The sequence below is a fragment of the Labeo rohita genome, chromosome 17, assembly GCF_022985175.1.
Source record: "Labeo rohita strain BAU-BD-2019 chromosome 17, IGBB_LRoh.1.0, whole genome shotgun sequence".
In the NCBI taxonomy this organism is placed as follows: Eukaryota; Metazoa; Chordata; class Actinopteri; order Cypriniformes; family Cyprinidae; genus Labeo; species Labeo rohita.
Genome location: NC_066885.1, coordinates 16071369 through 16097674, shown reverse-complemented (window position 1 = coordinate 16097674; position 26306 = coordinate 16071369). Strand labels below are relative to the sequence as shown.

Here is a 26306-nt window from a genome sequence, read left to right as displayed (position 1 = left end):
AAGGAATAAAAAAAACTTAAACCTGTTCACTTTGACTGGAAAAATTCAACTAACCAAGTAAATACACTACCAGTCAAAAGTTTTTGAACAGTATGATTTTTAGTTTTTTTTTTTTAAGAAGTCTCTTCTGCACACCAAGCCTGCATTTATTTGATCCAAAGTACAGCAAAAACAGTACAATTCTGAAATATTTTTATTATTTAAAGTAACTGCTTTCTATTTGAATATCTTTTAAAATGTAATGTATTACTGTGAATTTTAGCATCTTTACTCCAATCACATGATCATTCCGATATTTTGATTTGCTGCTTAAAAAACATTTATTATTATTAATATTATTATTACATTGAGTAGAATTTTTTTCAGGTTTTTTTGATGAATAAAAAGTTCAGAAGAACAGCATTTATCCAACATAGAAATATTTTGTAACATTATAAATGTCTTTATCATCACTTTTGATCAATTTAAAGCATCCTTGCTGAATAAAAGTATTCATTTCTAGCCATCCCCCTCAAAAATAAAATAAAATAAAATAAATAAAAATTATACTGACTCCAAGCTTTTGAATAGTATACTGTATAACGTTACAAAGGATTTTCATCTCAGATAAATGCTAATCTTTGCATCTTTTATTCATCAAAGAATCCTGAAAAAATGTTTTAAATATTAATAATAATAATAATAATGTTTCTTGAACAGCAAATCAGCATATTCAAATGCTTTCTAAAGGATCATGCCATACTGAAAACTGCAGTAATGATGCTTAAAATTTAGCTTTGATCGCAGGAATAAATTACATTTTAAAATATATTCAAATAGAAAGAAGGCTTGGTTAGTCTCATTAGTTGAAAAACATTAAAAATCTTCCTGCTCAAATACTTCTGACTAGTAGTGTAAAAAACAGTACAGCTATTAATCCGTAGCTGAACAATGGCCACTTGTGTATTTCTGTGACGTTATTTGTCCTCCGCATCACTAGAGGGCGACACACCGTCTTGAGGTGGCGAAGAAGACAGTCAAAAGCCAAAGGTTAAAAGCAAGATGGCGGCGAGTAAACGTGTGCTTTATGTTGGTAAGAAAACATCAAAATTATAAATCAAAATAACAGTCGCTTCGCTCTCACAGTGCGCTAGTTTAATATAACAGTCAAGTGCATGTTAGTGATGGGTTTCTGTTTACTAGCTGTAGTCGGGAAAGCGGCAGAAGATAAAACATGAGCTTGAATTGAACGTTCAGTGCGTTGAAAATGAAAAACTACAGTAAGTGAAGTAACGTTAAACGGTCTTGTTTTTCTCAGGTGGTCTTGCAGAGGAGGTGGACGAGAAAGTGTTGCACGCTGCATTTATTCCCTTCGGGGACATCACAGATATTCAGATCCCGTTAGATTATGAGACAGGTGACAAACACAAATGTACACAAAATACTCATGGCTTTAACATAACGACAAAAATAACGCATATTATATCTGATCCTTTTTGTTTACAGAGAAGCACAGGGGGTTTGCATTCATCGAGTTTGAACTGGCAGAGGTGAATACCTATTAAATCCCTCTTTAATTAAAATAACACATCATCGATTCGAATTAAATTTCTATGGAGTTGTTCCTCATCAGCTCCCAATATTTTGCACAAACCACCATTTGCATAACATTTGTTTGCCTTTATAATAAAAGATAAAGCAGCTTGAATTTACCTGTGTGTTAAATTTTTCCCCCCAGGATGCAGCAGCTGCCATCGATAACATGGTGAGTTATTGAACCACTGACTAATGTGGTGTCACAAAAACCTACACACACTGAATGTGCACCGCAAGAGTCCAAGATCATGTCTTTTTGACTTTGTGTTCTGCAGAATGAGTCGGAGCTTTTCGGCAGAACCATCAGGGTGAACATCGCCAAACCCATGAGAATTAAAGAGGGCTCCTCTAGACCAGGTGAGGGGTTTTTGGTTTCAGTAGAGTACATGATAAATCTCCTGCTTGTCTTTCTGTTACTCTTAGTGATTATGCTGTGTTAATGCATTATTTGCATGCCCATAAAACATAAATGTATGTTTTGTTGCTGCTCTGTTCATAGTTTGGTCGGAAGATGACTGGTTGAAGAAGTTCTCGGGAAAGACTGTTGAGGAGAGCGAAGAAGCGGAGTCAGCTGCGGAATCAGCCAGTACAAATACACAGGAGGTGGGAAAGTTGTACTGTTATTGGTTGGTTTAAGTACAAAATGATAATGCCTGATGATTTATTTTAGTGTATTTGTTTACACACTACCAGTCAAAAGTTGTTGTTTTTTTAAAGAAGTCTCTTCTGCTCACCGAGCCTGCATTTATTTGATCCGAAGTACAGCAAACACATGAAAAGTTTTAAATGTTTTTACTAGTTAAAAGAACTGATTTCTATTTGAAGATATTTTAAAATGTATTCCTGTGATCAAAGCAAAATTTTTAGTGTCATTTTATTTCAGTCTTCAGTGTCACAAGATCCTTCAGAAATCATTCTAATATGCTGATTTGCTGTTTAAGAAACATTTATTATTATCAATATTTAAAACATTTTTTCAGGATTCTTTGATTAATAGAATCCAAAGATCAGCATTTATCTCAAATAAAAAAGTTTTTGTTACATTATACACATTCAAATGCTTGGAGTTTGGGAAAGAAATTATTACTTTTATTTAGCAAGGATGCTTTAAATTGATCAAAAGTGATGATAAAGACATTTATAATGTTACAAAAAATGCTGTTCTGAATTTCTATTCATCAAAGGAACCTGAAAAAAATCTACTCAGCTGTTGTCAACATCATAATAATAATGTTTTTTTGCGCGGCAAATCAGCATATTTGAATGATTTCTGAAGGATCATGTAACTGGAGTAATGATGCTACAAATTCAGGTTACATTTCAAAATATATTCAAATAGAAATGTTATTTCAAATAGTAAAAAACATTCAAAATGTGCTGTTTTTGCTGTACTTTGGATTGAATAAATGCAGACTTGGTGAGCAGAAGAGACTTCTTCTTTAAAAAAAAAAACTTACTGTTCAGAAACTTTTGACTGGTAGTGTAGGCTCATTGTCTTATGTTCTGTTGTAGATTTTATATTCTGAGCTTTGATTAATACTCTCTGATTGGTATTTTGTGTTCCTGTGCAGGGTGAACCTCCAGCGAAAAAAGGCAGAACTAACCCACAGGTCTACATGGACATCAAGATCGGCAACAAACCTGCAGGCAGACTACGCTTCCTCCTGCGGGCGGACGTTGTGCCCATGACTGCAGGTCAGAATCAGTAAACCAACTTCGGAGGCTCTTCCTTTTTTCTTTTCCCCTAATCTGTTTCACTCGGGTGTACGTCACAATACGGGTTTTGGTTTCATTGCGAAAAGTCTCAGGACATAACAGCTGATTTGTTTGTTCTCCTGTAGAAAATTTCCGTTGTTTGTGCACGCATGAGAAAGGCTTTGGATTCAAAGGCAGCAGCTTCCACCGAATCATTCCTCAGTTTATGTGCCAAGGTGGAGATTTTACCAATCACAACGGCACCGGGGGGAAATCCATATATGGACGCAAGTTTGATGATGAGAACTTTGTCCTCAAGCACACACAACCAGGTGAGACGAGTCTTCAGTTTGAGTTTTTTTTGTAAGATTATTTCAGTGTTTACCCGCAACAGCCTTGTTGATGTCGGTTCTAAATGAAGACTGGTCTCATGTTGCTTGACTGTGTGTTCATAGGTCTGCTGTCGATGGCAAACTCTGGTTCCAATACTAATGGCTCACAGTTCTTCATCACCGTTGATAAGACAGACTGGCTGGATGGCAAACATGTTGTGTTCGGAGAGCTCATAGAGGGAATGGATGTACTCCGGGCCATGGAGGTGAGTTGCCGACTGAGTGAGATTAGATTCGCAGTCACTTACGACTCTTTTACACTCATGCTCAAAAGACTGTGGTTAAATATTTTTTTGAAGAAATCTCTTATGCTCACCAAGGCTGTGTTTGTGTGTTTAATATTAATATTGTGATTTTGATTTAATTTTTTTTTTTTTTTGGAACCATTTTCTTTTTTTTTCTATAATGGCAAAGCTGAATTTTCATCAGCCATTACTCCAGTCTTCAGTGTCACATGATCTCTCAGAAACCTTTCTAATATGCTGATTTGTTGAAGAAACATTCTTCATGTTTATCAAAATTGTAAACAATTGTGGATATTTTTCAAGGATTTTTTGATAAATAGAATGTTCAAAAGAACCGCATTTGAAATAGAAATCTCTTGTTGCATTATAAAAGTCTTTACTGTTACTTTTGATGAATTTAATGCTTTCTTGCTAAATAAAATATTCAGGTTGCTGTTTGTCCTGTTTTCTAATGGCTTTGTATCTGTACTGTTTCCTCAGGCTCAAGGATCAAAAGATGGCAAAACCAAACAGAAAGTCATTATCTCCAACTGTGGAGAGTATGTTTAAAATCAGCATTCTGTGTGTGTGTGTGTGTGTGTGTGTGTGAGAGAGAGAGAAAAGAAAAGCTGTTAAGGTGTGTTTTTGTAGTACTTTGTAAATATCCAAATAAAACTTTTATACATATATTTTCTTTGATTTGTTTTTTTTTTATTCATTTTCAAGTCTTCAAGACATATATTAGATTTTAAACTCAGCATGAGGGGCCTCATTTATAAAATGTTGCGCATTTATAAATTTGATCTTACGATCATCTCTCATATGCGTATGTGTCACTTATAGAATGATCGTATGCACAGAAAATGCACGTACGCCTCTTTCAGATGTGAAATCGCTAAATCGCCAATGATCTTAAACTTGCGTGCAACTGAATGGTTTCAGCTCTATGCTTTGTAAACGACTCCTAATTAATGTCATTAAGATAAAAGATCACCAGTCTTCGTCCCAAATTCTTTGATTTGAAACGGCGAGCTGCAAGAACAGCTTGCATATCGAAAAACCTGCAGTAGAAAAAGTTTGTACATCTGCTCAGACCCTGATGTGACGTTTAGCGCTTTTCCACATCAAAGGCAGTTACAAATATGAGCACTGGTGTGGAATTAAACACACTCTAAGATTAAATCTGTATATATGCACACTTTATAAGTGAGGCGTTCTCACGGTGAGTGTGAACTTCTGTCAGAAGTTTAATTTCGTAAAGGAGAACACATAGTGGATGACAAGGGGGTGAGTAAATTATTTGTAAATTGTTGTTCTGGAAGTGGACTTCTCCTTCAAATGTATGATGTGTATATTGATATACTGCCACATATACTGACTCCATCCTCTAGATGGCATCAGTGCTCCAGCAAAACCTCACTGACCATATCAAAGAACAGATATTCTGCCGAACGAGCAGGATGAGATCAGCTCTCTCTACAAAAATATTTCATAATACTCATATCAGTCATTATAATAATAATAGTACTATATATTTACAAATCTACATGGTACTCTTGAGTCAGATACTTAACCTCAGGTCACTCAATGCTCTCCATAAAGACAAACTGTGCTCCATAGACCCTAAAGCCTAAAGCTGCATTGGCATAAATTTTACATAACAAACCATAAAACATTTATAATAATGAATCAGGAAACCAAAAGATATTTTATTGTAAACACAAAAACATTAGTTTGTGAGATGTTAAACTGACACAGAGCCATTTGATTTAAAAGCAAACTAGCTTTATACACATCAGCAACCAGCAAGCAATGCCCCAATCACACCACCATATGACCAGTTTCACAGACACTTTAATCTGAATGTTTGAAGAGTTTTCCAATTATCAGCCAATATTTAAATAAAAAGACCCAGACAGAAGTTTTATCCCTTCTAAATGCTTAGAGAACCATCCACTGCAATGTAGGAGGGGTTTACTGGTCAGATTTTGATTTAGATGTTTACTGGAATTGTGCTGTTTGTCCAGCTTCATTAAAAGTGATTAAAGCACATGGGGTTGATTCAGAAAATATAAAGTCAACATTCAAGTTTGACATAATCATACTAACATTCATATTCAAATTCCTTTAAGTTTATTTCAGCAGAATTACACTAAAGAAACATTAATAAAATCCACATCCTCAAACCTATTCATCTCACATTATCCGTTCAGAAATGTCAAGGGGAATACTGAAGCATGAACATTTATATCTCGGTAAAATACTCCTGGATGCTAAATACCACATGGCGTCTACACAGAATGCAACATCCAAGTTATAAATTACATTGTAAATGCCTTGTTACATGCTATGGACCATATGAATGTTCTGAATTATTTGATGGGTTCGGCATAATTCCATTAAAAAGTCAACACAATAACGACACTATTTTTCCATTCTGTTGAAGATCTCGGATGTCTGAGAATCTAAAGTGTGTGTATTAGGGATAAACGTTATTGTGTTGAACTGTAATTGTAGTCTTCAGTAATTGTAAACAGCAGACTTAATTGACAGTATGATATTAATTCCTAAAACACTGATGATTAATACATATTGCAAATAATGTATTGCTTATGAGAATGTAATTTAATCAATGTTTGTCTGCCTGCACAATACCAACTTTTATCTTTGGCAATGATTCAGAAATAAGAAACGGGCATATTTTTTTTTTTTTTGCCTTCTGGACTTTCCCAATGCAAGTGCTAAAATCTCACCCAAAAGGCTCTCAGAGCTAACTGAGCTTCTGAGTGTGCTGTCGAGATGCACTGGGATGAATTTTACACCTGTGTGATCCAGTAATATTTGAGTAGCAGCAGTTACAGAAGTCAAGTGCTTTGTGCTCTTAATGTTTCCCTATTGTTGCTCTAATGTTAGCAAAGGTTATGGCTTCTCCCTCAGCTGCTTCAGGACATTTGTTTTTGACCCCTGCTGTATTAAAAGTTCTAGAATTGAGCTAGTTTTTACAGGCTTTTTGATGTAGTTCAAAAAATGTATAATTTTTACTTCAAAATCTATTTGCATAGAATCTGTTACTAGGAAACAGGGTCACATTATAACATGTGCTTCAGTTGTTCATTTGTGCTCTTCATTGCCATTTTAAGGCTAATTCACAATACACCAACAGAAGCTGATCAACTGCAACAGAGAAGTCTGTTGAGTTTAATGGGATCAGGGTTTTACCCTTTCTCATTCTGTTCTCATTATGTTGGTCAGGGCTGTCTGTGTAGTGTAAACTATCTGTTATACGAAAGAATTTTTAGGGGTTTTTTGCAAATTCCAGCAGCAAAGTTCAACCTAAATTACTATCCAAAACTAAGTGCACAAGACAAATGAAGAGACTGCACAAACGAGCTATAAATGTACAACTTCTTCATCTCCTAAAGTTGAATAGTGGAGCTGTGGTTTTAAGGCGCCAAACATACATTTGTTTCACATGTTGTTTTTACCATGCAAAGAAACACATTCCAGTTTCAAGCACTACGTGCTGGCTCCTTGAACTTCTCTGGAGATAGTGTTTAATCTATAAATATTGACCAGGCATTCTCTTTCTCCAGGTCTGGAGCGACTCCGAAGGGTCATCCGAAGGATGAAATATCCTACTCATGCAACTCTTCCACCTCTCTCAGGCAAGCTGAGAACGAAGGGGAACAGGATCCCTTTGGCCTCCACAGGTGCTTTCAGAGACTCGTCTTTGAATCGACCTCCATCCTCTTCTACGATAAATTGAAGAGTCTGAGATTTATTCACACAGTAGATGCAATTATCGATGACGGCGCATCGAAACGGCAGCGTGCAGCCCTGCTGCTGGGAGGCGCAGTCGTGCCACATCTTGACGATGGTGTTGTACTTAAAGACGCTGATGCCCTGCTCACGGTTTACATCAAACCGGTAGATGAAGCTCTTGAGAGCCACCATGTCTGTGGATTTCTTCCTGCTGTTGTTGTATGGACACTCCTGCCATTCATCTCTCTTGGGGTCGTACTTCAGCAACCGATAGAACAGAGACCCTCCCGAGACGTACAGCTCGCCGTTACACGTAGTGGCTTCGTGGGCCACCGCAAATGCTCCTTTAGGTAGAGGAGCCACCGCCGTCCAGCGGTCCATTCGAGGGTCATACTTCTCCACCGTGAAAAGACATTCCCCGCCAATGGCGTACAAGTTCCCGTCCATGGAGACGAGTTTAAGTTGCGATCGTGCTTGGTTCATTGGTCGGACTTCGCTCCAGCGGTCCGTGATGGGATTGTAGCAGAATACTTTGTCCGAGACTTTGCTTTTCTCCCCAGTCCCCCTGATCCCGCCAGCCACAAACAAGTAGTTGTACATGGTACAGATACCGCAGCCTCTGGTGTTGATGTCTTCGGGCATGACGGTCAGGGTGTGCCAGTCTTTAGTGCTTTTATTATAGTAGTAGATCATGTGATTGTCCTCGAAAGACGTGATGGAGAGTGGACTCTGGGGACGGCTGCTGTTTCTGCTGGGCGGTCGACTTCCTACGCGCTCAAACACGTCGTTGATTTCCGCCACCATCAGACTTTGGCGGCTCTCCGTCCGTTTGCGGAGTATAAGATCTCTCTCTGAGCCTGTAAGACGTCCGTAGACTGCCGGATCTCTCAGAACTTGGAGAAAGTTGTCACTCATGAAACGATAGGCTGTTTCTTTCAGTTCATTCAGCCGCTGCTTTTTGGCGATCGTTAGAATTTCATAGCAGTTCTCGGGCTTGATCTGTGTGGATATGGTGTCGATAGCGGCTTGTACCGCACAGGGCATCTGCAGGATCTTTGCTCCTGTGATGACATCCACAATGTTGTCTTTGCTTACATTCATCTGGGAGGAGTAAACATAATCTACAAGCACTGATAAGGTCTTATAGCTCATTCCTTTCACCTTCAGGATGTCTCGAGAAAGCCTAGCCTTGAAATAATCACTTTTTTCAGCTAGGACTGATTTGTGTGCTTGTATTTTCTGTCCACCCACCTCTATGACTAAATTCGGCTCTTCTTTTGCAGACAGAGCTTCTCGTACTGCAGATCCAGTTTGCTTTAGCCCTGGGCTCGATTCCAGCCCAGTCTGTCCAAACGATGTTCTGTAGCGGGTATGATCTGCTCCTTCAGAGGAACTTATAAAGCATCCCAGGGTTTTTTCAAGTGACCTCGTTTCTTGAGAGCTTGGATAGGAATTATTTCTGTCCTTTGATGTGGAGGAGACATTTTTAATGTCGAACTGATTCTGAGCCACCTCACCGTCTCTTAGGACATTGGACAATTTGTCAATTTCCTCCTTGTTGTCTGGTCTGAAACTGGAAGCTACCTTTGTTCCATTCATTTCTTCTCTAACGTTTCCTTGACTTGAAGCTTCACTCGTATTTCTCAAACTGAGGTCCAGATTTTGTGCTCTCGATGAGTCCAGAGGCTGTATGTGCTCTTGAAATCCACTGTCACTAGAGACAGCATCTTGTGCGTATTCTGCACCTGTCACTGTGCCATAGTTTCCCAAACTCCTATCAGTTAATCCTCCTGATTCTGACGTGTCCCATGTACCTGGGAGACCCTGCAATATTTCCATGCTGGGGATGCCTGTTTTCCCCATAGATGGGACATTGTTGTTATTCCCTTCACCTGGGATAGGTGATTCTGGAGAGTCAGGATTTGCTGCATGAAATATGACATCTGCTTGTACTGTGAACATGTTTCTGTCTTGCAGAGTGTTGTGTACGCCTTTTGTAGTGGTGGTACACCTTGTGTCACTCATTTAGTGCTTTCAGAGCAACTCCGAAGTTTCTCCTTTTTCCAACAGTAGAGCTAAATTAATCCCAGTGAGCCTCAGGGATGACTGGCAGATCCTAATTACTAGGGTAATGATCTTTCAGAGACAACATTGCTAGGTGTGTCCTTTGCTGTATGTTCCATCAGTGTACATTTCATCCAGGTTAACAATAAAAATAAACACTTTTTCTATATCAAGAGAAGATCCTTTGTCCTCTATGTTCACAGCTCTGGGTCCATTCCTTCTGAGAAAAGAAGACAATGTTATTCATCCATATAATTACAATCGTATTACCAAAATAGAGTGTTTACAGGACGTGTGAACAATGCCACTAAACCAAATGAAACTCACATATTTTGCTGATTATTGCTGCTGAAAATGGTCAATTATTGTCATGTTTTGGGCTGTACTTATTGATCGGACCAGAAAAAAAACATTTTAAGTACTATAGACTACCAAGAGTGCAAAAAACTGTCTGAGGAACAAAAGGCGTTTGTGGTTGGTCAAACTCAATCAGGATTTCCAGGGCAAGAATCTTGACAACATTCATGTTTGTTCTTATCATTTCCAGTCAGGCAGGTGAAATATTAGGCTAATATCTTAATTAATACTGCTTGTACGTATCTTTACCACCTATTAACTTTAATTTGTCAAAATATTGCACCCATTTCTGCTTACTAAGTCCTTCTCTATATGATTTAGAGAGTATAGAGTATCACCAGCATGGCCGCGCATCTGGGTATCTGACCAAGCATGCAAACCCTCTATATATATATATACGCCTCAAAAAATCTTTTGTCATTTTAAAGTTAATGTTCAAAGCAAAATTAAAACACACCTTCTAATGTGAGCTAACATAAAGTGGTGCTCTGTTGGGGAAAAAGCTCTTGTTTATTCCTTTCAACAAGGCAAATAATCTGCTGGAGTGACACTAATATAGATCATGAACGTCACATAATGAGTTGCTGTACCCCTCACTGATCAGCACTGAAATGCTCCATTTAAGACACTATAATGCGCATGCGCACTACTCGCAAACCTACTGACAGCTTTATGGATTACATCGCAAAATAGTGAGATTCATTCGCCCTTTTGTTAATGTTCTGTCATTATAGTTGTTAAATTACTCATTATATCAGATATGAAAACAAATGTACAGCGGACGCAAGACAAAGAGAGATGTTATTCATAACGCTGAGGAAAAGATGATGCATTTTCAGAGAGATAAAGTAGTCCTTGAAATAACAATACGTTACATATTCTACATTATTCAATAGACCTACTTACCACGCGTTAAACGTTGGGATTTCTTTGCGCAATTCCTCACACAAAGCGCTCTTATGTAAGTCAATGACTGTAGATCTAAATACACCGCGCTGCAGGGAACCTACACGTTAGTCTATGAGGGTTGAGTTTTCCAAATTCAGACCACTTAACCATTCACAGAAATGTACTATCCATCCCATAGTGTGATAAAACGCCAGTTCACGGAGAACTTCTCTTCCTCCTCCTCATCCTCGACCAACTGTATGCGTCTGAAAGCCTCGACTGGAGAATCGGCGTCCACAAAGTGTCATTATCTCAATAAAGCGAATAAAACGAAATATATTCCACAGAAGCGACCCTGTGCTCCGGATCTGATCCGACACCGCCTCTCTGCCCTCGGAGTGCTTTGCAGTATTTTTTATTTTATTGTAGGCTGAGGTAGTTATTGATCTAAACCACACCCCCGTTTGTATTCACCCTCTACACATTAGAGCTGCTGATCAAATCCGCGGTAAGCGCGCGTTCCTGCACACTCGACGCGAGACGCGCAGCGCGCCGCCAAATCAAGGATGTTGCGCAACGGTCGACGGGAACTCCCAAGACTCCCGTTTATTGAATAAACATGCTAAATGTTGTGCTAAAGCATTTTATTATCGTTTAATAAAACGTGGTAGCGATTTACTAAGCACAGCCGACTCAATCCGTGAAGAAAAGTAGTGACACTGATTTGATATTGTTGACAAAATACTACATAAAATAAAAAATGCATGTCTAAATACGTCTACTCTATTAAAAAGCTCACAACGAATGTCATTTCAGGGATTACTCAAAAGAGAAAAAAGAAAAAACGCAAAAGTTTAAAGCAGCATGGCTACATCTGGCCTTCTCAAATGTGGGGAAGTTTTATGAGCACATTAAGGAAGACCATTACTCTCCATCCTGATATTATGGGATACACCGCTCCTCAAGAGTTACTAGGGTAACCACTCAGTTTCTGAAAGCAACACATCAGAGTTGAGACTGTCTGTCAGCCTGACAGCACATGGTCAGACTGAGTTGTCACTATTAGCCCTCTAAATACACACATCAGCTGTTCTTAGTCTGAGGGGACTCGGAAAGATCCCTGAGCCCACAAAGGATGAAAGCACTGCATGTATTAGTGTGGCATCCTGTGAGGGCGGGAGGAAAGGCCTTCTGCAACTAAATCTCACCCATCAGTTTGTTTGGAGGAGGCCAAATGCTTTTACAGCACTCTGAGGACTTTATCTTAAACAGCATTTTGTCCACATTTAATTATGACAAGAAGATATCAGATCAAAACCAATGTGTATGTGTGGCTGTCAGTGTGAATATTGCACAGATTCTATGCCTGGAAAGTATGACCCAAATATGAACTTTCACTGGATAATTGTCATTGAACAAGTAACAATTCTGCCACTTTTGTTCTGACCAACTGAGGGGAAAGAAGCATTTTCAGGACGTGTCATCAATCGGCGAGACAGACCGTAAACAATTCCATTGAACCAAATGGAACTTGCATACTTTGATGATTATTGCTGCTGATAATGGTCAATTATTGTCATGTTTTGGGCTGTAGTAATCAGTCGGACCAGGAAAAACATTTGGAGTACTACAGACTGCCAAAAGTTACAAGAAATCATTGAGAAGAGTGCAAAAAAAAAAAAAAAATGTCTGAGGAACGTTTGTGGTTGGCCAAACTGAATCAGGATATTAGGGCAAGAATCTTGACAACATTCATGTTTGTTCTTATCATTTTTAGTCAGGTAGGTGAAACATTAGACTAATATCTTAATTAATACTGCTATTACCTATACCTATTAATTTTAATTTATCAAAATATTATGCCCTTTCCTGCTTACTAAGTCTTTCTCTATATGATTTAGCAGCCTCCACATGCTATTTCTGTGGTTTAGACGGCATAAATGAGCAGAGCAATGTATTCACTAGTACATTAACCGTGCAGTCAATGCTATTGTTTACATCTGAGTATCTCCAATATGGCCACGCATCCGGGCAGTCTATAGTACTCCAAATGTTTTTACTGGTCCGACCGATTAGTACAGCCCAAAACATGACAATAATTGACCATTTCAGCAGCAATAATCAACAAAATATGCGAGTTTCGTTCGGTTCAGTGCCGCCAATACTGTATACCGATTGATGACGCATCATGAAAACACTATATTACAAGCTTACCTTTGTGAATCAGGCTAAGGTAATGTGATGGTTTTGAACACTGTCTGGTTATGTACTTGCTCAGAAATTGATTTCAGATAATTTTTAATAAAAAAAATTTGCGGACTGCAGCTTTAATAATATCACTCTGTGTATAGATCCTAGTGAGAGTCTCTAAACATCCAACGATCAAACATCAGCCATCACAGTTAAGGGATAAATATGACCTTTTAATTTCCCTTTTAAGCAGACAACTTGCAAAATGAATATTTCAAGACAAATTTCTCAGAAACACACTGTGCTGGAAATACAAAAGGGGAAAAAAAAAAAAACAACTGTACATTTTCATTTTTTTAAATTAGGTTTCTTTCCTTCTTTCCATCCATGCCCAGGTCAAGTTTACCGTAGGCTCTAAAATCAGTGTTGCTGTTGGTAAAGTGCATTTCACAGAAATCCATTCAACCTCTGTTCAGCCTCAAATTCAATTTTCTTTTCGGGTCATTCCCGTAGGTATAAGCTGGCAGTTAGAGTCCATCAAAAGGAAAAAGAAACTAAAAAGGAAGTGAAAATAAAAAGGCCCAGTTCAAAACAAAACAAAAAGCACACGTTATCTATCACACTTGTACAGATATACAAAGAACGTTGGTTAAAACAATGGTACATATTTTTGTTAATATACAAGTCAGAAATACATATCACAATGTGTCAATATAAAGCTTTTTCCATACCTTTAAATATTGATAAGCATCAACCTTAAATTAGAATTATGAAGGAATGCAATTTTGTTTTAACTTGTAACACGGACACCAACTTCACTTTGGGACCCAAACAGAATCTCCGGCCCGCCAGAGAATCCCATACAAGTCATTCAGTCACAGGATGCAGCCGATCACAGAGGCCAATCTAAAGGCCAATGTTTTAGGACTTCTTTTACAGAACAACCAAACATTTTGAGATGTCCTTTCATGAAATGTTTTAACAACTGAAATTAAACGAAGAACGAAACAGATGCAGGTAAGCATGTTTAAAATATGAAAATGACAGAAAGCTGTTTGCCTGTTGTGTTCTGTTTCTTTTTTAGCCATTAAAGTCATTAAAAATGTTATATTACCACAATTAGGCCTGAATATTATCACTGCAGTGGTACTGACATTTTCACAAATGCACTTTTTAATTTAGGCGAATGAGCCAAGTGGTAAAACACATTTCTCTGATGCATGACCGAGTACTTGGTAGTTCCTGGAACACATTCTTTTTTTCCCTTCATTCATTAATCTTTTTTTTTTCCTGGTCAGCCCATGGCTGGATGCAAGACCAGTCTAAGGAACTACTTTCTCTCTGACGTATAACGAAGACATACAGTAAAAGCATCATTAGATGAGTAAAAGAAACAAAAGAGTGATGGATTCCGGTGTTTGTGCAGCTGCATCCAAACTAAAACCTGATCCTCACCGTTTCCCCTCACAGGCTGGGTAGTGGTATTTGCCACACCATAATGGTGGACACCATCTCCTCATGTTTAGACTGTTTTGTTTTTCTGTTGATTCTGCGGTGGCCCAGTCCTCCAGACACCACTAACAATGAGCTCACATTCACTTTCTCAGTCTGTTTGGCTTTCTGGAAGTGTGCCGGCTCGTTCAGCAGGTCGTAAATCGCCCCGTCTTCTGGGCCGTGCTCTAAAGAGCCCTGAGACAGAGCCAGAGATCCACATGAGGACGACAGGGAGTCCTGGAGAACTGGAGCATGTGAGGGAGAGCTGGTACTGGTGTGCCCCAGCCCAGAGCAGTTCTCGTCCAGTTGGGTTCCCTCCACCTCATGGGCCCCAGGCTGGCACTGGCTGGGTGTGTTGGAGGTGAGAGTTGCCATGGTTGCTTGGGAGACGTTACACACTGCTGTTGCCATGGTGAGAAACTTGACTGGGCCATGGTGAGCATGAAAAGAGACCATTCCTCGACCTGGAGGCAAGACAAAGAGGGAGATGAATGACATTGACAGTAAAAAGTTTGCTCAAGCAGAATAAAATCAAATAAAAAGAGATAAAACACACAAAAGTCAGAACACAGTAACAAAATGTTTTGGTATAATACTAAAAAAACCTTTTTCTCAAATGCAAATATTAAATATAAAAACTGACTTGATTAAAATTGTTTTTTTTTGTATTATTTATATATACTTTCATATACTTCTTAGCATTTATTTGTCATCTAAATGTTATTCTGCTCACCAAGCCCTGCATTTATTTGATTTAAAGTACAGCAAAACAGTACAAATTTTGAAATATTTTTATTATTTAAAATAACTGCTTTCTTTTTGAATACATTTTAAAATATAATTTATTCTTGTGATTTCAAAGCTGAATTTTTTGCATTGTTACTCCAGTCACATGATCCTTCAGAAATCATTCTAATATTTGCTGCTCAAAAAACATTTATTATTATTTTGTTGAAAACAGCTGAGTAGAATTTTTTCAGGTTTCTTTGATGAACATAAAGTTCTGAAGAACAGCATTTATCTGAAATAGAAATCTTTTGTAACATTATAAATGTCTTTATCATGATCTTTTGATCAATTTAAAGCATATTTGCTTAATAAAAGTATTAATAATGTTTCCAAAGCGTTTTATTTCATATAAATGCTGATCTTTGGATCTTTCTATTTATCAAAGAATCCTGAAAAAAGTAAAGTATGCAACTGTTTTAAATATCGATAAAAATAATAAAAAATGTTTATTTGAACAGCAAATCAGCATATTAGAATGATTTCTGAAGTAACACTGAAGACTGGAGTAATGATGCTGAAAATTTAACTTGGATCACAGGAATAAATTGCATCTTAAAATATATTTAAATAGAAAACAGTTATTTTAAATAGTAGAAATATTTCAAAATTTTACCGTTTTTGCTGTACAACTGGATCAAATAAATGCAGGATTGATTAGCAGAAGAGACTGCTTCAAAAAAAAAAACATTAAAAATCTTAGTTTAAAAATTTGATCTTAAATTTAAATGTATTTTTATTTCATCGTAGCACTTTAACTTATTTTATTTCAGTTACTAGGCAACATTTTTAATTTCATTTTTAATTATATATTTTTTTAATCTTAATTTTTTCATCTAATATTTATATATTTTTCATTTCAGCTTTATTTTTTATTTTTCGTTTTATTTAATAACAGTGGTAGTTAAAAAGGGATAGTTTACCCAAAAATGAAAATTCTGTCAGGAATTACTCGCCCTTGTGTCATTACAAACCTGTAAGACCTATTTTTGTTTTCTTTGCACACAAAAAGTATTCTCATAGCTTCATAAAATTAAGGTTTAACCACTGATGTCACATGGACTATTTTAACAATACTACCTTTCTGGGCCTTGAACTTGTCAGTTACATTTCTGTCTATGCAAGGTCAGAAAGCTCTCGGATTTCATCAAAAATATCTTAATTTGTGTTCAGAGGATGAATAAATGTCTTACGAGTTTGGTATTAATGACAGAATTTTCATTTTTGGGTGAACTATCCCTTTAACTGTCTGGACAAATGATAGTAGCATCAAAAGTTGAGGCAGACGCCTTTTTCATTGCCGGGTGTGGTTTGTTCCTGAACTTGTGCTGAGTTGCAGTATTTGAAAGTGCTACAGACTCAAAATTACCCACAGGGCACTGGGCAGCAGACAAACGTCTGCCGTTAGCACAATTCCACAGCAATATGCTTTAAAACTGTTTTCCAGGAATTCAGTGTCCTACACATAGCAGAATGGATTATACCCACCTGTGACTTTTGGGATGCCCTGCAGTCTGGGCACGGACAAGGCCACTGTGACCCCAAGATTGGTCCCCACCAACAGCAGCCCATGACACACTAACAGACTGCTCACAGAGACTCTCTGCTGTCCTGAAAGGGAACATTTAATTCGATTTAATGACTTGCACTGCAAACTAAATCAGAGAAAAACACATACTATAAAACACTTGTGGCGAGCACTCATGACTAGAGGTACTCGGTGAAATATTCACCCAGTGGAATAATAACATCATCCACACATGCTAGGCTGTGTGGGCAGCAACTCGACAGCATGTGTGGGTAGGTTACTATGGGGATGATGCTGAACAGCAGTTGGTTTCCAAAGAAACCTGACACGATGCGCACTTGCAAATGGGAGGGAGGCCTCATTAGAAAGAAAAGAATGCCAAATGTTCAGATATTTGGTTAAACAAACAACTCTAAATTTGTACATCATGTACTGTACGTTAAGTGGAATCATTTTAATGAAATAACAATTATAAATCAGCTTTTGAAGTCCAGTCCGGTCATAGTTCTCTGAATGCCATTAAATCTACTTCAAAAAATTTTAATATAGCATATAAATTTTAGGGGGACACAGGATGCAAAATTCACTTTTACATGGTGTTTGTATATAAATGTGTCTTAGCAGTGTGTGGACACAACCACCCTACAATGATTAAAATCCATTCACTCCTTTTTTTAATCCCCCAAAATCCTAAACAACCTCAATTATCAATTATGACGTCATACTGTTCAAGCCCCGCCCACTGTCTCTGACGGACTGTCCCATATTAGCATATCTCCGCCCTCAGCCAGTTGTACGTTGTCCGCCATTTTCTCCATGCTCAAGCAGCTGTAGCGACAACATTGTTTTGTAGACAATGCAGGTGTTTCGTATTTGAATGTAAAAGTGAATATAAGAGACTTCATTTTCTTCCAACATCAGAGCCACTGAGGACGCAGTGGATTTGTTTTGTTTCTGATGGTAATGTGCCCCAAATACACAAAAAATGGAAGAGGGGGCGGGGTGAACAGTAGCTCAATATAAGAGCATGCACTGAAACGGGTCATTGTGAACATAGCTGTTTTGACAAGGAAAAATGGGTGTTGTTTTACACAACCATTAAGGAATTTTAACCAAAATATGTTGCAGACATTTTATGAAGACCCTAAAGAATCATACCGACTTGTGGAAAATGGGCATCTGATGTCCCCTTTAATAAACAATGGGAGGGTTAACGGATTTTATGCACATTTTTATCTAAATGCAATAACAATGTAATTTTAAAAGTGTGACTAAAAAAGATGAATGTCATTGGGCACAGAGGTGTTCTTGTGTTCTTATCACACATGAGCAAACAGAACTGCAGGTAAAAAGGACCAACACTGACTGGAGAAAAAAAAAAACATCTATAGGTCAACACCCTTCAAACACTGATTGGTCAGGATCAGACTGCTGGTTTGAAGTGTCAGAGAACAAAGTCCTATTCAGCTGTTCTTTAGTGCTCACTGACTCGTTCGGAAAGGACTGGCTCATATTTCTAAGCATCGCAGATTACTACATTACTCATGGAAACGGCTCTAATCGGGGGGTTATTACTAAACAAACGAGAGCTGAGTTTGAAAAAACATCTGCACAGTTTTACTCAAAGTCTTGTAGACCAAATCTGTCACAAAGAACTAAATTAAATTTTAAAGGGGTCATCGGATGCCCATTTTCCACAAGTTGATATGATTCTTAATGAAAAGTCTATAATATACTTTGCTTAAAAATTCTCAATGGTAGTGTAAAACAACACCCTATTTACCTTGTCAAAATCAGCTCTGCAAAAATCCTCCTATTGTGGTCGAGGCTGCTTTAAAAGTCAATGAGCTCTGCTCGTCCCGCCTCTCTCTTCTCTCTGTGGAGTGACGAGCCTGTTTACTTTAGCCGTTTAACTTGCTAACTAGCACGTTATTAGGAAAGGCAATTGCAAAGACTCTTAAAAAAAAACATTATACTTAGTTCTGCTGTAAGTGAAGCTTGATCACGAATGATTTGCACGAACATAGACGCATTTATGTAGATCTGAAGGCGCATTCCCTTCACAAACAAACGTAATCCACTGCATCTTCAGCCGCTCAGATGTCAGGAGTAAATGACGACCACTATGTTCATTATTACATCCAGCAACACAACACCTCAATCGCTCAATCGGAGATATTCTTGTCTAACTTAACATCCCTGCTCCGGCATCGAAACAATGGAGGTCAGATTGTTACAACTGATCTGAGGTAAGACGCTCATGTCAATCAACTATCGTGGGAGTGGCCTCTGTGGGTGTGACGGCACACCGACAGGTATTTGAGAACAGCTCGATTTAAAAAAAAATGGATATTATTTTTACAGATTAATTAAAAACCACTGCATGGATTTTTATCATTATAGGGTAGATTTGTACATACACTGCCAACACACATTAATGTTCAAACAACATGTAAAAGTGAAATTAGCATCCGATGACCCCTTTAAATGGCCACTTCGTCAACAACTGTTTAGTCCACCAAATGGACAACGGAGAAAGACCCATTTAGCTTTATACACTTGTTTTATCTGCTACTCTGCATAACAAGTTATTGCAAAATTGTCTACAAAATGAAAGAATCCTTTATCTTTATAAAAAGAGTCTTTCTCATTCTCCTCATCTGGCTGCGGTGGAGTAGCTGAACATCTCCAACATCCAAGAATAGATTTAGCTGTGGGCTGTGTTTGTGTTTGTCTCCAGTCTGACCTTCTGAAGAGGGACAGAAAGACATGTACATGGCAGATTGAGTTGGCATTGAGTTGATCTGAAATAAAACAAGTTCAGGTTTTTGTATATTTTACTTTATTTTAGTTAGCATTTTACGTTTATGGTTTTAGTTTTAGTTAATAACCTTTATTCAACCTCCATATAATATATACTACTAATACTACTATCACTAATAATAATTTATTAACCAAGCTAAGCTGTCGTGGTCAGTAAATCGCCTGCTGGTTGAGTGATATTGTAGCTGATGTCTTTGCACCACTATCAAAAGACTGACACACTTTGTTATTAACCATGTCAAGAAAAATCAAAACTGATTTGTCAATGAGCAACTCAGAAAACCATGTGCTGGTATGAGCAACATGAATACAATGACTCTGTAAAGCATTTCATTATATTTAAACACACCAAATCATAACCAGTATCAACATGCCAGAATTTAATAAGCTCTAGAGCTGAACTAACAAGGCTAGAGGAAAATTAAACATTGTGCAATTTTTCAGACACCAGGAGAATAAAATCTATCTAAGCAGTAACCACTAATGGGGCTAAAGGAGTTCCTGAAGTAACATCCTTTCAATTAAAAAAATTAAACATTGTCCATACATAATTGATGGAATAATGAACATCTATTTGAACCCCAAGAGTCAGTGCAGCTGTTTTTGTGGTGGCTGCTCTGTTTGTGCCATCACTGCACACATGAGTGAGTATTTGGGTCACAGGAGACAAAGCCATTAGAGACAAAGACCACTGCATGTACTGTCACAAACAAACACACACTGATTTATCAGTCTTAATATTCCACAAAAGCCATAAAATGCATTTCAAGACTTTCACTCCATGCTTGATAGAGAACAACTCTTCTGCAATTCAGAAAAAAGGAAGTTGTTCATTTTATGATGACAAATGAATTCAAAGAGTTTCAAAAGATATTACATTTGTAATATCAAAGACAAACACCAGCACATATGGAACGCAAACAATCTTTTAGCAGCTGTAAAATCCATTCCCAGGCGAAGGGATCATGACCATGTCTGCCAGTTGTGTTACATAAGACACTGTTGTGCAGAAAAGGGATGTGTGAGATCAGCTGCAGGTTTCTGTAAGGTAAGTCCAGGACAGTCTCCATCCCTCCAAGGTCAGGACACAACACAGGAATTACGCTACCAATCCCTCATCCTAAAATCTGCTCTTGCGTTACGGAACACAAATCGAACTTAAAAGGGTTTCAGGTTCTCTCTGTCCGAGGTAAATGCTAGCCATGCAAAATGATTGTATTCAGCTGTACTGAAGTGAAACTCAGCATCTACAGAAATATGATACAGATGAATTTCCCTCTTTTGGTAGTACACACTGTTTTTTCATCCTTCAGGTAGAAAATGCTTTGGAGAGTCATTACCTTGTAAAACAAATCTTAAACAGCTATTTTTTTCAGGTTTAGAGTTCAAACTGAATAGATTTCCATTCAGTGTCAGTTTCACTAAGTAATCAACGTTTCTGTCCTTCAAGGTTATTCAAACTACACCTCACTCCATTGATGAGCCACTGAACTGCTAACAGAACGACAGAAAGTACCTTAAAATCCCATGAAACATCTCAGAGACAAGTAAAGACACAACGCGGCACAGGAGGCGACCAGCACTGCCTTTTATAAACGAAATCCTGCCCTGACAAATAAGCCCCAGAGCTTAAGAAATAGCCGAGCATGATCCGACATACTCAGCACAACCGAGCTGAGGGATTCTACTGGCCAACCAGAAGCAAAATGCTGCTGGAATTTAAAAAAGACAGTAACCTGGATTTTCAGATCTGACGCATTCAATCATGCCATATGACATTACAAAAGCAATCCTGATGTAGTCAGTGCATCTTTTGGTGTATAAAAGTAACCAACTAAAGCTTGATGAACAGTTTGTAGCCACTTCCAAGAAACATATTTCTGCAGGGAACTAAACAGTGATCTGGCAGGTCCACACCCTTTTAAAGGTGTACAAATGAGCCTTTCAAAGCCAGCTGAGTAGGTAACAACACAACCCATATTATTGTTAGACACCAAATCTAGGAAGCTTTCCTTGTGACAACAGTAGGTAAGGAGACATGCCAACAGATGACGGATACCTGACTAATCAGATCGAAGCAAACTTTAGCAGGACTCATCTTGTTCAGAGTGCTGCGTTGTATGTAGAATCAAGAAGTTTGAATTCGCACTAATAACGCCAAATGCACCAAAGGGACAATTTCTGTCATGGAAATGATTAACATCTAAAACTAAAAAAGTAGGGATCTAATGCATGATTTAGATAAAATGTAAAAAGAACATGTAAAAATGCTAGATTTTCTTTCAAGCACTGTTGTAAGCAGCAGTGAATCAGCTTGAGGGAACTACAGCTGCAGTCAGAGACACACCCTGATACTCTCACACAGGAAGTCCTTCTTGTGGCCAGTGTCTCCATGCAGACAGTTTCCTGTGTGGCAAACGGCTGCATGAGTTCATAGTGAGAGATTGCTGAACTCTACTCAACCTCACCACATTTTCCTTCAAACATCTGATCTCTGAACAAAACCCTCCCCATCCAAACAAAACACTGCGATATAGCTGATAGAGCAGTTTCCTCTTCTAATGAAGGTCAGGGGAATATTATTAGCGAGGACTGTTAGAAACAAATCCTTGATGTATCTAATAATAGATTAAAAAAACATTGTTCTGTAGCCGCACAGAAGCTCAGCATCTAAACGAGGTCTTGTGCAATGTTTCTAACTTCCTACTGAACATTCAAAGTGAGGTGGGGAAGTATACTGTTAATGTTACACAAGGGTATTTCAGATTAGGGCTGTTTGATTTGGATTCTCTTGGAAACATATTGCGATTTTTTCTCATAAAAAAAGAACTTCAACTGCGAGCTCCAAGCTTAAAACTCCAAGTTGCTGCATTTGTTTAAGGAAAAAATAGGGCCTCGACTAGGTTTTTCTGGTTGACTAGTAGTCTTCATTTTAAGCATTAGTCGACTATTAATTGCACATTTATTAATAAACCATATAAATTATAATAATGAGCCTTTAATTGCCTACATAGCCTATTAAGCGCAAAAGCGCATGCAAAAAAAGCATGCCACAGCACACTAGAAGATATAATAATTATGAATGTGTTCGGGAAAAACAGCAAGGAGACTGCATTAATGTTTTAATAATTTATTGACATAATAGTGCTTTCTTTGTTTTCGGCATAAAAGATGAAGAGACGACACTGACTTGTCATCTCCGCAGTAGTTATGCGCCTGTATGCACGTTTCATACAGATTACGTAATCTGAGAATAGGCCTATTTGTTTTCTATTTTAAATGGTTTATTTAAAAGCAGACATTTCTCTCTCTATAGATATATTTTCACGTCTGTAAGGCAAGTAGGCTATACAAAGAGTTTTGAAGTGACAGAGACGGTAGAAACCGCATCCTTTTTGCTTTAATTATTTTACAAAAGCGCAACGTTTTGTTGTTATTCTGAGTGCACACAAATAAATGTCTTTACAGATTCTAAAGATTACTTTATTTGTATTACCATTATCTGTCGAAAATGAGTATTTTAAGAGCAAGTGACCGCACCGGCGCCACCATCTGTCATGCAGTGAGAGCGCTACTATTCAGCTTCCACACTTCGCACAGACACTTAAATACATTTTTCATTTACATTTTTCTAGGTTAATTACTAGGTTATTACCACATAAACCAGCCGTTAACAATCCGTCCGTGTGGATTTTTTTAAGGGACTAATAAAATAAAATTTTGGTCGACCAAGCCTTTTCTTGCCGATTAACGGTTAGTCAATTATTAGAGGGCAGCCCAAAGAAAAATATTCATATTTAAAACATTATAAACCGTAATCTTCAGCTTCCACTAACTGTCGTAAGAGCGTGCACGAGAGAGTGGAATTCCAGCGGATGGCTTAAGATTTAGGCAAACGTGGTGACGAACATGGAAGCGCAGTGAAGAATGCAAAACAAAACTCCTGTAACGAATTCAAAGTACAAAACAAGGATTTGTAAAGAAAACTGATTGATGATTTCTGTATAAGCCAAGAGGAGACTGGTTTTCCTTTGCTGTAAGCAAAACTTGGTTCTCGTGAGACCAGCATATTCTCAATGAAGCTTACGCTACGCCTACATCCTACGGCATCCACTGGAACGCCACTCTCTCGTGAACACGCATACGACAGTTAGTGGAAGCTAGGGATTACGGTTTGTAAAGTTTTACATATGGACATTTTTCTTACACAAATGCACTGCTTTGCTTCAGAAGGCCTTTATTAACCCTGGTGCAGTGTGGAACACTATTTATGAAGGATGGATGCACTTTGTTGGACTTCTATTGGACTATTGAATATCAACACCTGTTCACAGCCATTATAAAGCTTAAAAGAGCCAGGACATTTTATATAAGTCCAATTATATTCATCTGGAAGTCATATATACCTAGAGGCTTAAGGGTAATTTCCTTTTATGGGTGAACTATCCAAGAGATTAATGATTAATGTTTAATCTTCTACCCTGTTGACAAATGTTGCCAATTAATTTGCATATAAATAACAGGCTGTTCATGAACTTCACAGAGCCTAAAGAGCTTGGAATAATAATATAAATGACCTCTAAACTAATGTACTTATGAATAATGATCCTTCCCATTTCCAGGTCTAGAGCTGCATGCATATATTAGACATAAAGAGGGAACAAAATACAACATATTCAGTGAGGAACCCCCAACACGCAGTCAGAGCGTGCCTGGACTTCCCTGTCACTATGGAGATTTAAATAAAGCTTCTTTATTCAGCCCTGGAGAATAAAGAATCAGCCCTCTCATTAACAGAGCACATGTGCAGTGAGTGACTCAAACCCTATCTAGAAATTCAACACGTTCGATTCATTTATCAGACAAGCTTTCATACTAAAACACATCACTACAATTAGATTAGATGCAATGAAAAAGTGCCAGAAATACCACAACACAACTATTTCAGTGTGGCATAAAATTGGGCTACTCTACTATTTCTACCACTTTTTTGTTAACTATTTCATATGAACCTGCCTGCAAAATGCCACATAAATGTAAAAAAAAACTGTGATTGGTTGCTTGTTGGTCAGAGGGTCTCTTCCTGTCCAAGTAGGCGTTTTTGGCCAGAATGTGGACCAGAACTTAGGCTGTTTAATCTGGCTATACAAGACAAAGTTCCTTGGACTGCATTTTACCAATTACTCAAGAAAAATCAAATTACGATTAAAAAAAAAAAAGTTTACAGCCGCAGTCCTAAACCCAGCTGGTGTTAAAGCGGCCAACATGCCTGCTGCCCTACTGACACTGTTGGTCATTTTGGGAATATTTAGTGATTATTAAGGCCCAATGTGGATTTTTTAATCACTGAAATGTGAGCATTCGAACATAACCACACACACACACACGCATTAAAGCTATTATGTAGCCACCATAAAAAGCAAAAAGAGAGAACAAAAACCAATGCTGAGGTCATTTCTAGTATAATCGCTCTCTGAATGGCTTCCTGAACACACTGGTTTGTGTCAAGCTGCACAATCGGCCCATTCAGAACAACTAATGAAAATGAAACAAAACCAAATGCTGGATGAAATCCAAACAACACAGTGAGTAGAGATACTGCCACACTAAGGAGACACCACTCCTGATTTCACCTAAAAAGCTTTTCTACAAATAAGGTGTAAAATCTACCGTTGAGCTCAAAAGTTTACATACACCTTGAAGAATGTTAATTATGGCAAGATGTGAATTATTTTACCAACATGAGAGGGATCATACAAAATGCATGCTGTTTTTTATTTAGTACTAACCTGAATAACATATTTCACATAAAAGACATTTACATATAGTTTACATACACTTGATTCTTAATACTGTGTTATCTGAATGATCCATAGCTTTTTTTTGTTTGTTTTGTTTAGTGATAGTTGTTCATGAGTCCCTTGTTTGTCCTGAACAGTTAAACTGAAATATCCTTCAGGTCCCACCAAATCTTTTTTTTAGCATTTTTGTGTATTTAAACCCTTTCCAACAATTACTCTATGATTTTGAGATCCATCTTTTCACACTGGGGTAAATTTAATTTTGTCTTCTAGCTATATTCTGTAGCTTCTGAAGGGCAGTACGAAATGAAAACAAATATAATATTTAGGCAAAAGAAAAAAAAAAAGTACACATCTCCATTCTGTTCAAAAGTTTACACCACCAGCTCTTAATGCTCCTCCTGGAGCATCAGTGAGAGTTTGAACCTTCTGTAATAGTTGCATATGAGTACATCAGTTGTCCTCAGTGTGAAAATATGGATCTCAAAATCATACAGTCATTGTTGGAAGGGACTCAAATACGCAAAAATGCTGAAATCCAAAGAAAATCTAAAGGATTTTTCTGAAGAACAGCAGACAGTTTAACTGTTCAGGACAAACAAGTGACTCATGAACAGTGTATATAAACTTTTGAACAGGGTTATTTTGATAAATTCAAGTATTATTTTATCTTGTGGACTACATGTAAATGTCATTTATGTGAAATATCTTATTTGGGTCAGCACTA

The 26306-nt window shown here is 37.7% G+C and overlaps 3 protein-coding genes across 6 annotated transcripts in view; 1 reads left to right on the top strand and 2 right to left on the bottom strand.

The window, feature by feature from the left end:
* Positions 1-958: 958 nt before the first annotated feature.
* Positions 959-4578, top strand: ppie (peptidylprolyl isomerase E (cyclophilin E)). The gene is made up of 10 exons (XM_051132593.1): positions 959-1072; positions 1298-1396; positions 1486-1529; positions 1718-1744; positions 1851-1932; positions 2075-2178; positions 3147-3270; positions 3417-3602; positions 3726-3868; positions 4388-4578. Exons 1-10 carry the CDS (start codon positions 1042-1044, stop codon positions 4454-4456), a joined length of 909 nt encoding a protein of 302 aa, XP_050988550.1. The 5' UTR covers positions 959-1041; the 3' UTR covers positions 4457-4578.
* Positions 4579-5571: 993 nt separating this feature from the next.
* On the bottom strand, positions 5572-11512 carry LOC127179990 (kelch repeat and BTB domain-containing protein 11). 2 transcript variants are annotated; one of them, XM_051133866.1, is made up of 2 exons: positions 10976-11512; positions 5572-9932 (listed from the first exon to the last, which is right to left on the bottom strand). In XM_051133866.1, exon 2 carries the CDS (start codon positions 9671-9673, stop codon positions 7526-7528), a length of 2148 nt encoding a protein of 715 aa, XP_050989823.1. In that variant the 5' UTR covers positions 9674-9932; positions 10976-11512; the 3' UTR covers positions 5572-7525. The 2 variants fall into 2 exon arrangements, with proteins under 2 accessions (XP_050989823.1, XP_050989824.1); XM_051133867.1 differs by having other exon boundaries at positions 5572-9929.
* Positions 11513-13359: 1847 nt separating this feature from the next.
* The window catches only part of arhgef10 (Rho guanine nucleotide exchange factor (GEF) 10), a 58432-nt gene continuing 45485 nt past the window's right edge, over positions 13360-26306 (bottom strand). For all 3 annotated transcript variants that reach the window (XM_051133622.1, XM_051133623.1, XM_051133624.1), the window contains 2 exons: positions 16916-17038; positions 13360-15105 (listed from right to left, as the gene is read on the bottom strand). In XM_051133622.1, the coding sequence (XP_050989579.1) occupies positions 14612-15105; positions 16916-17038 (617 nt within the window). In that variant the 3' untranslated portion in view covers positions 13360-14611. The remainder of the gene's footprint in view (positions 15106-16915; positions 17039-26306) is intronic.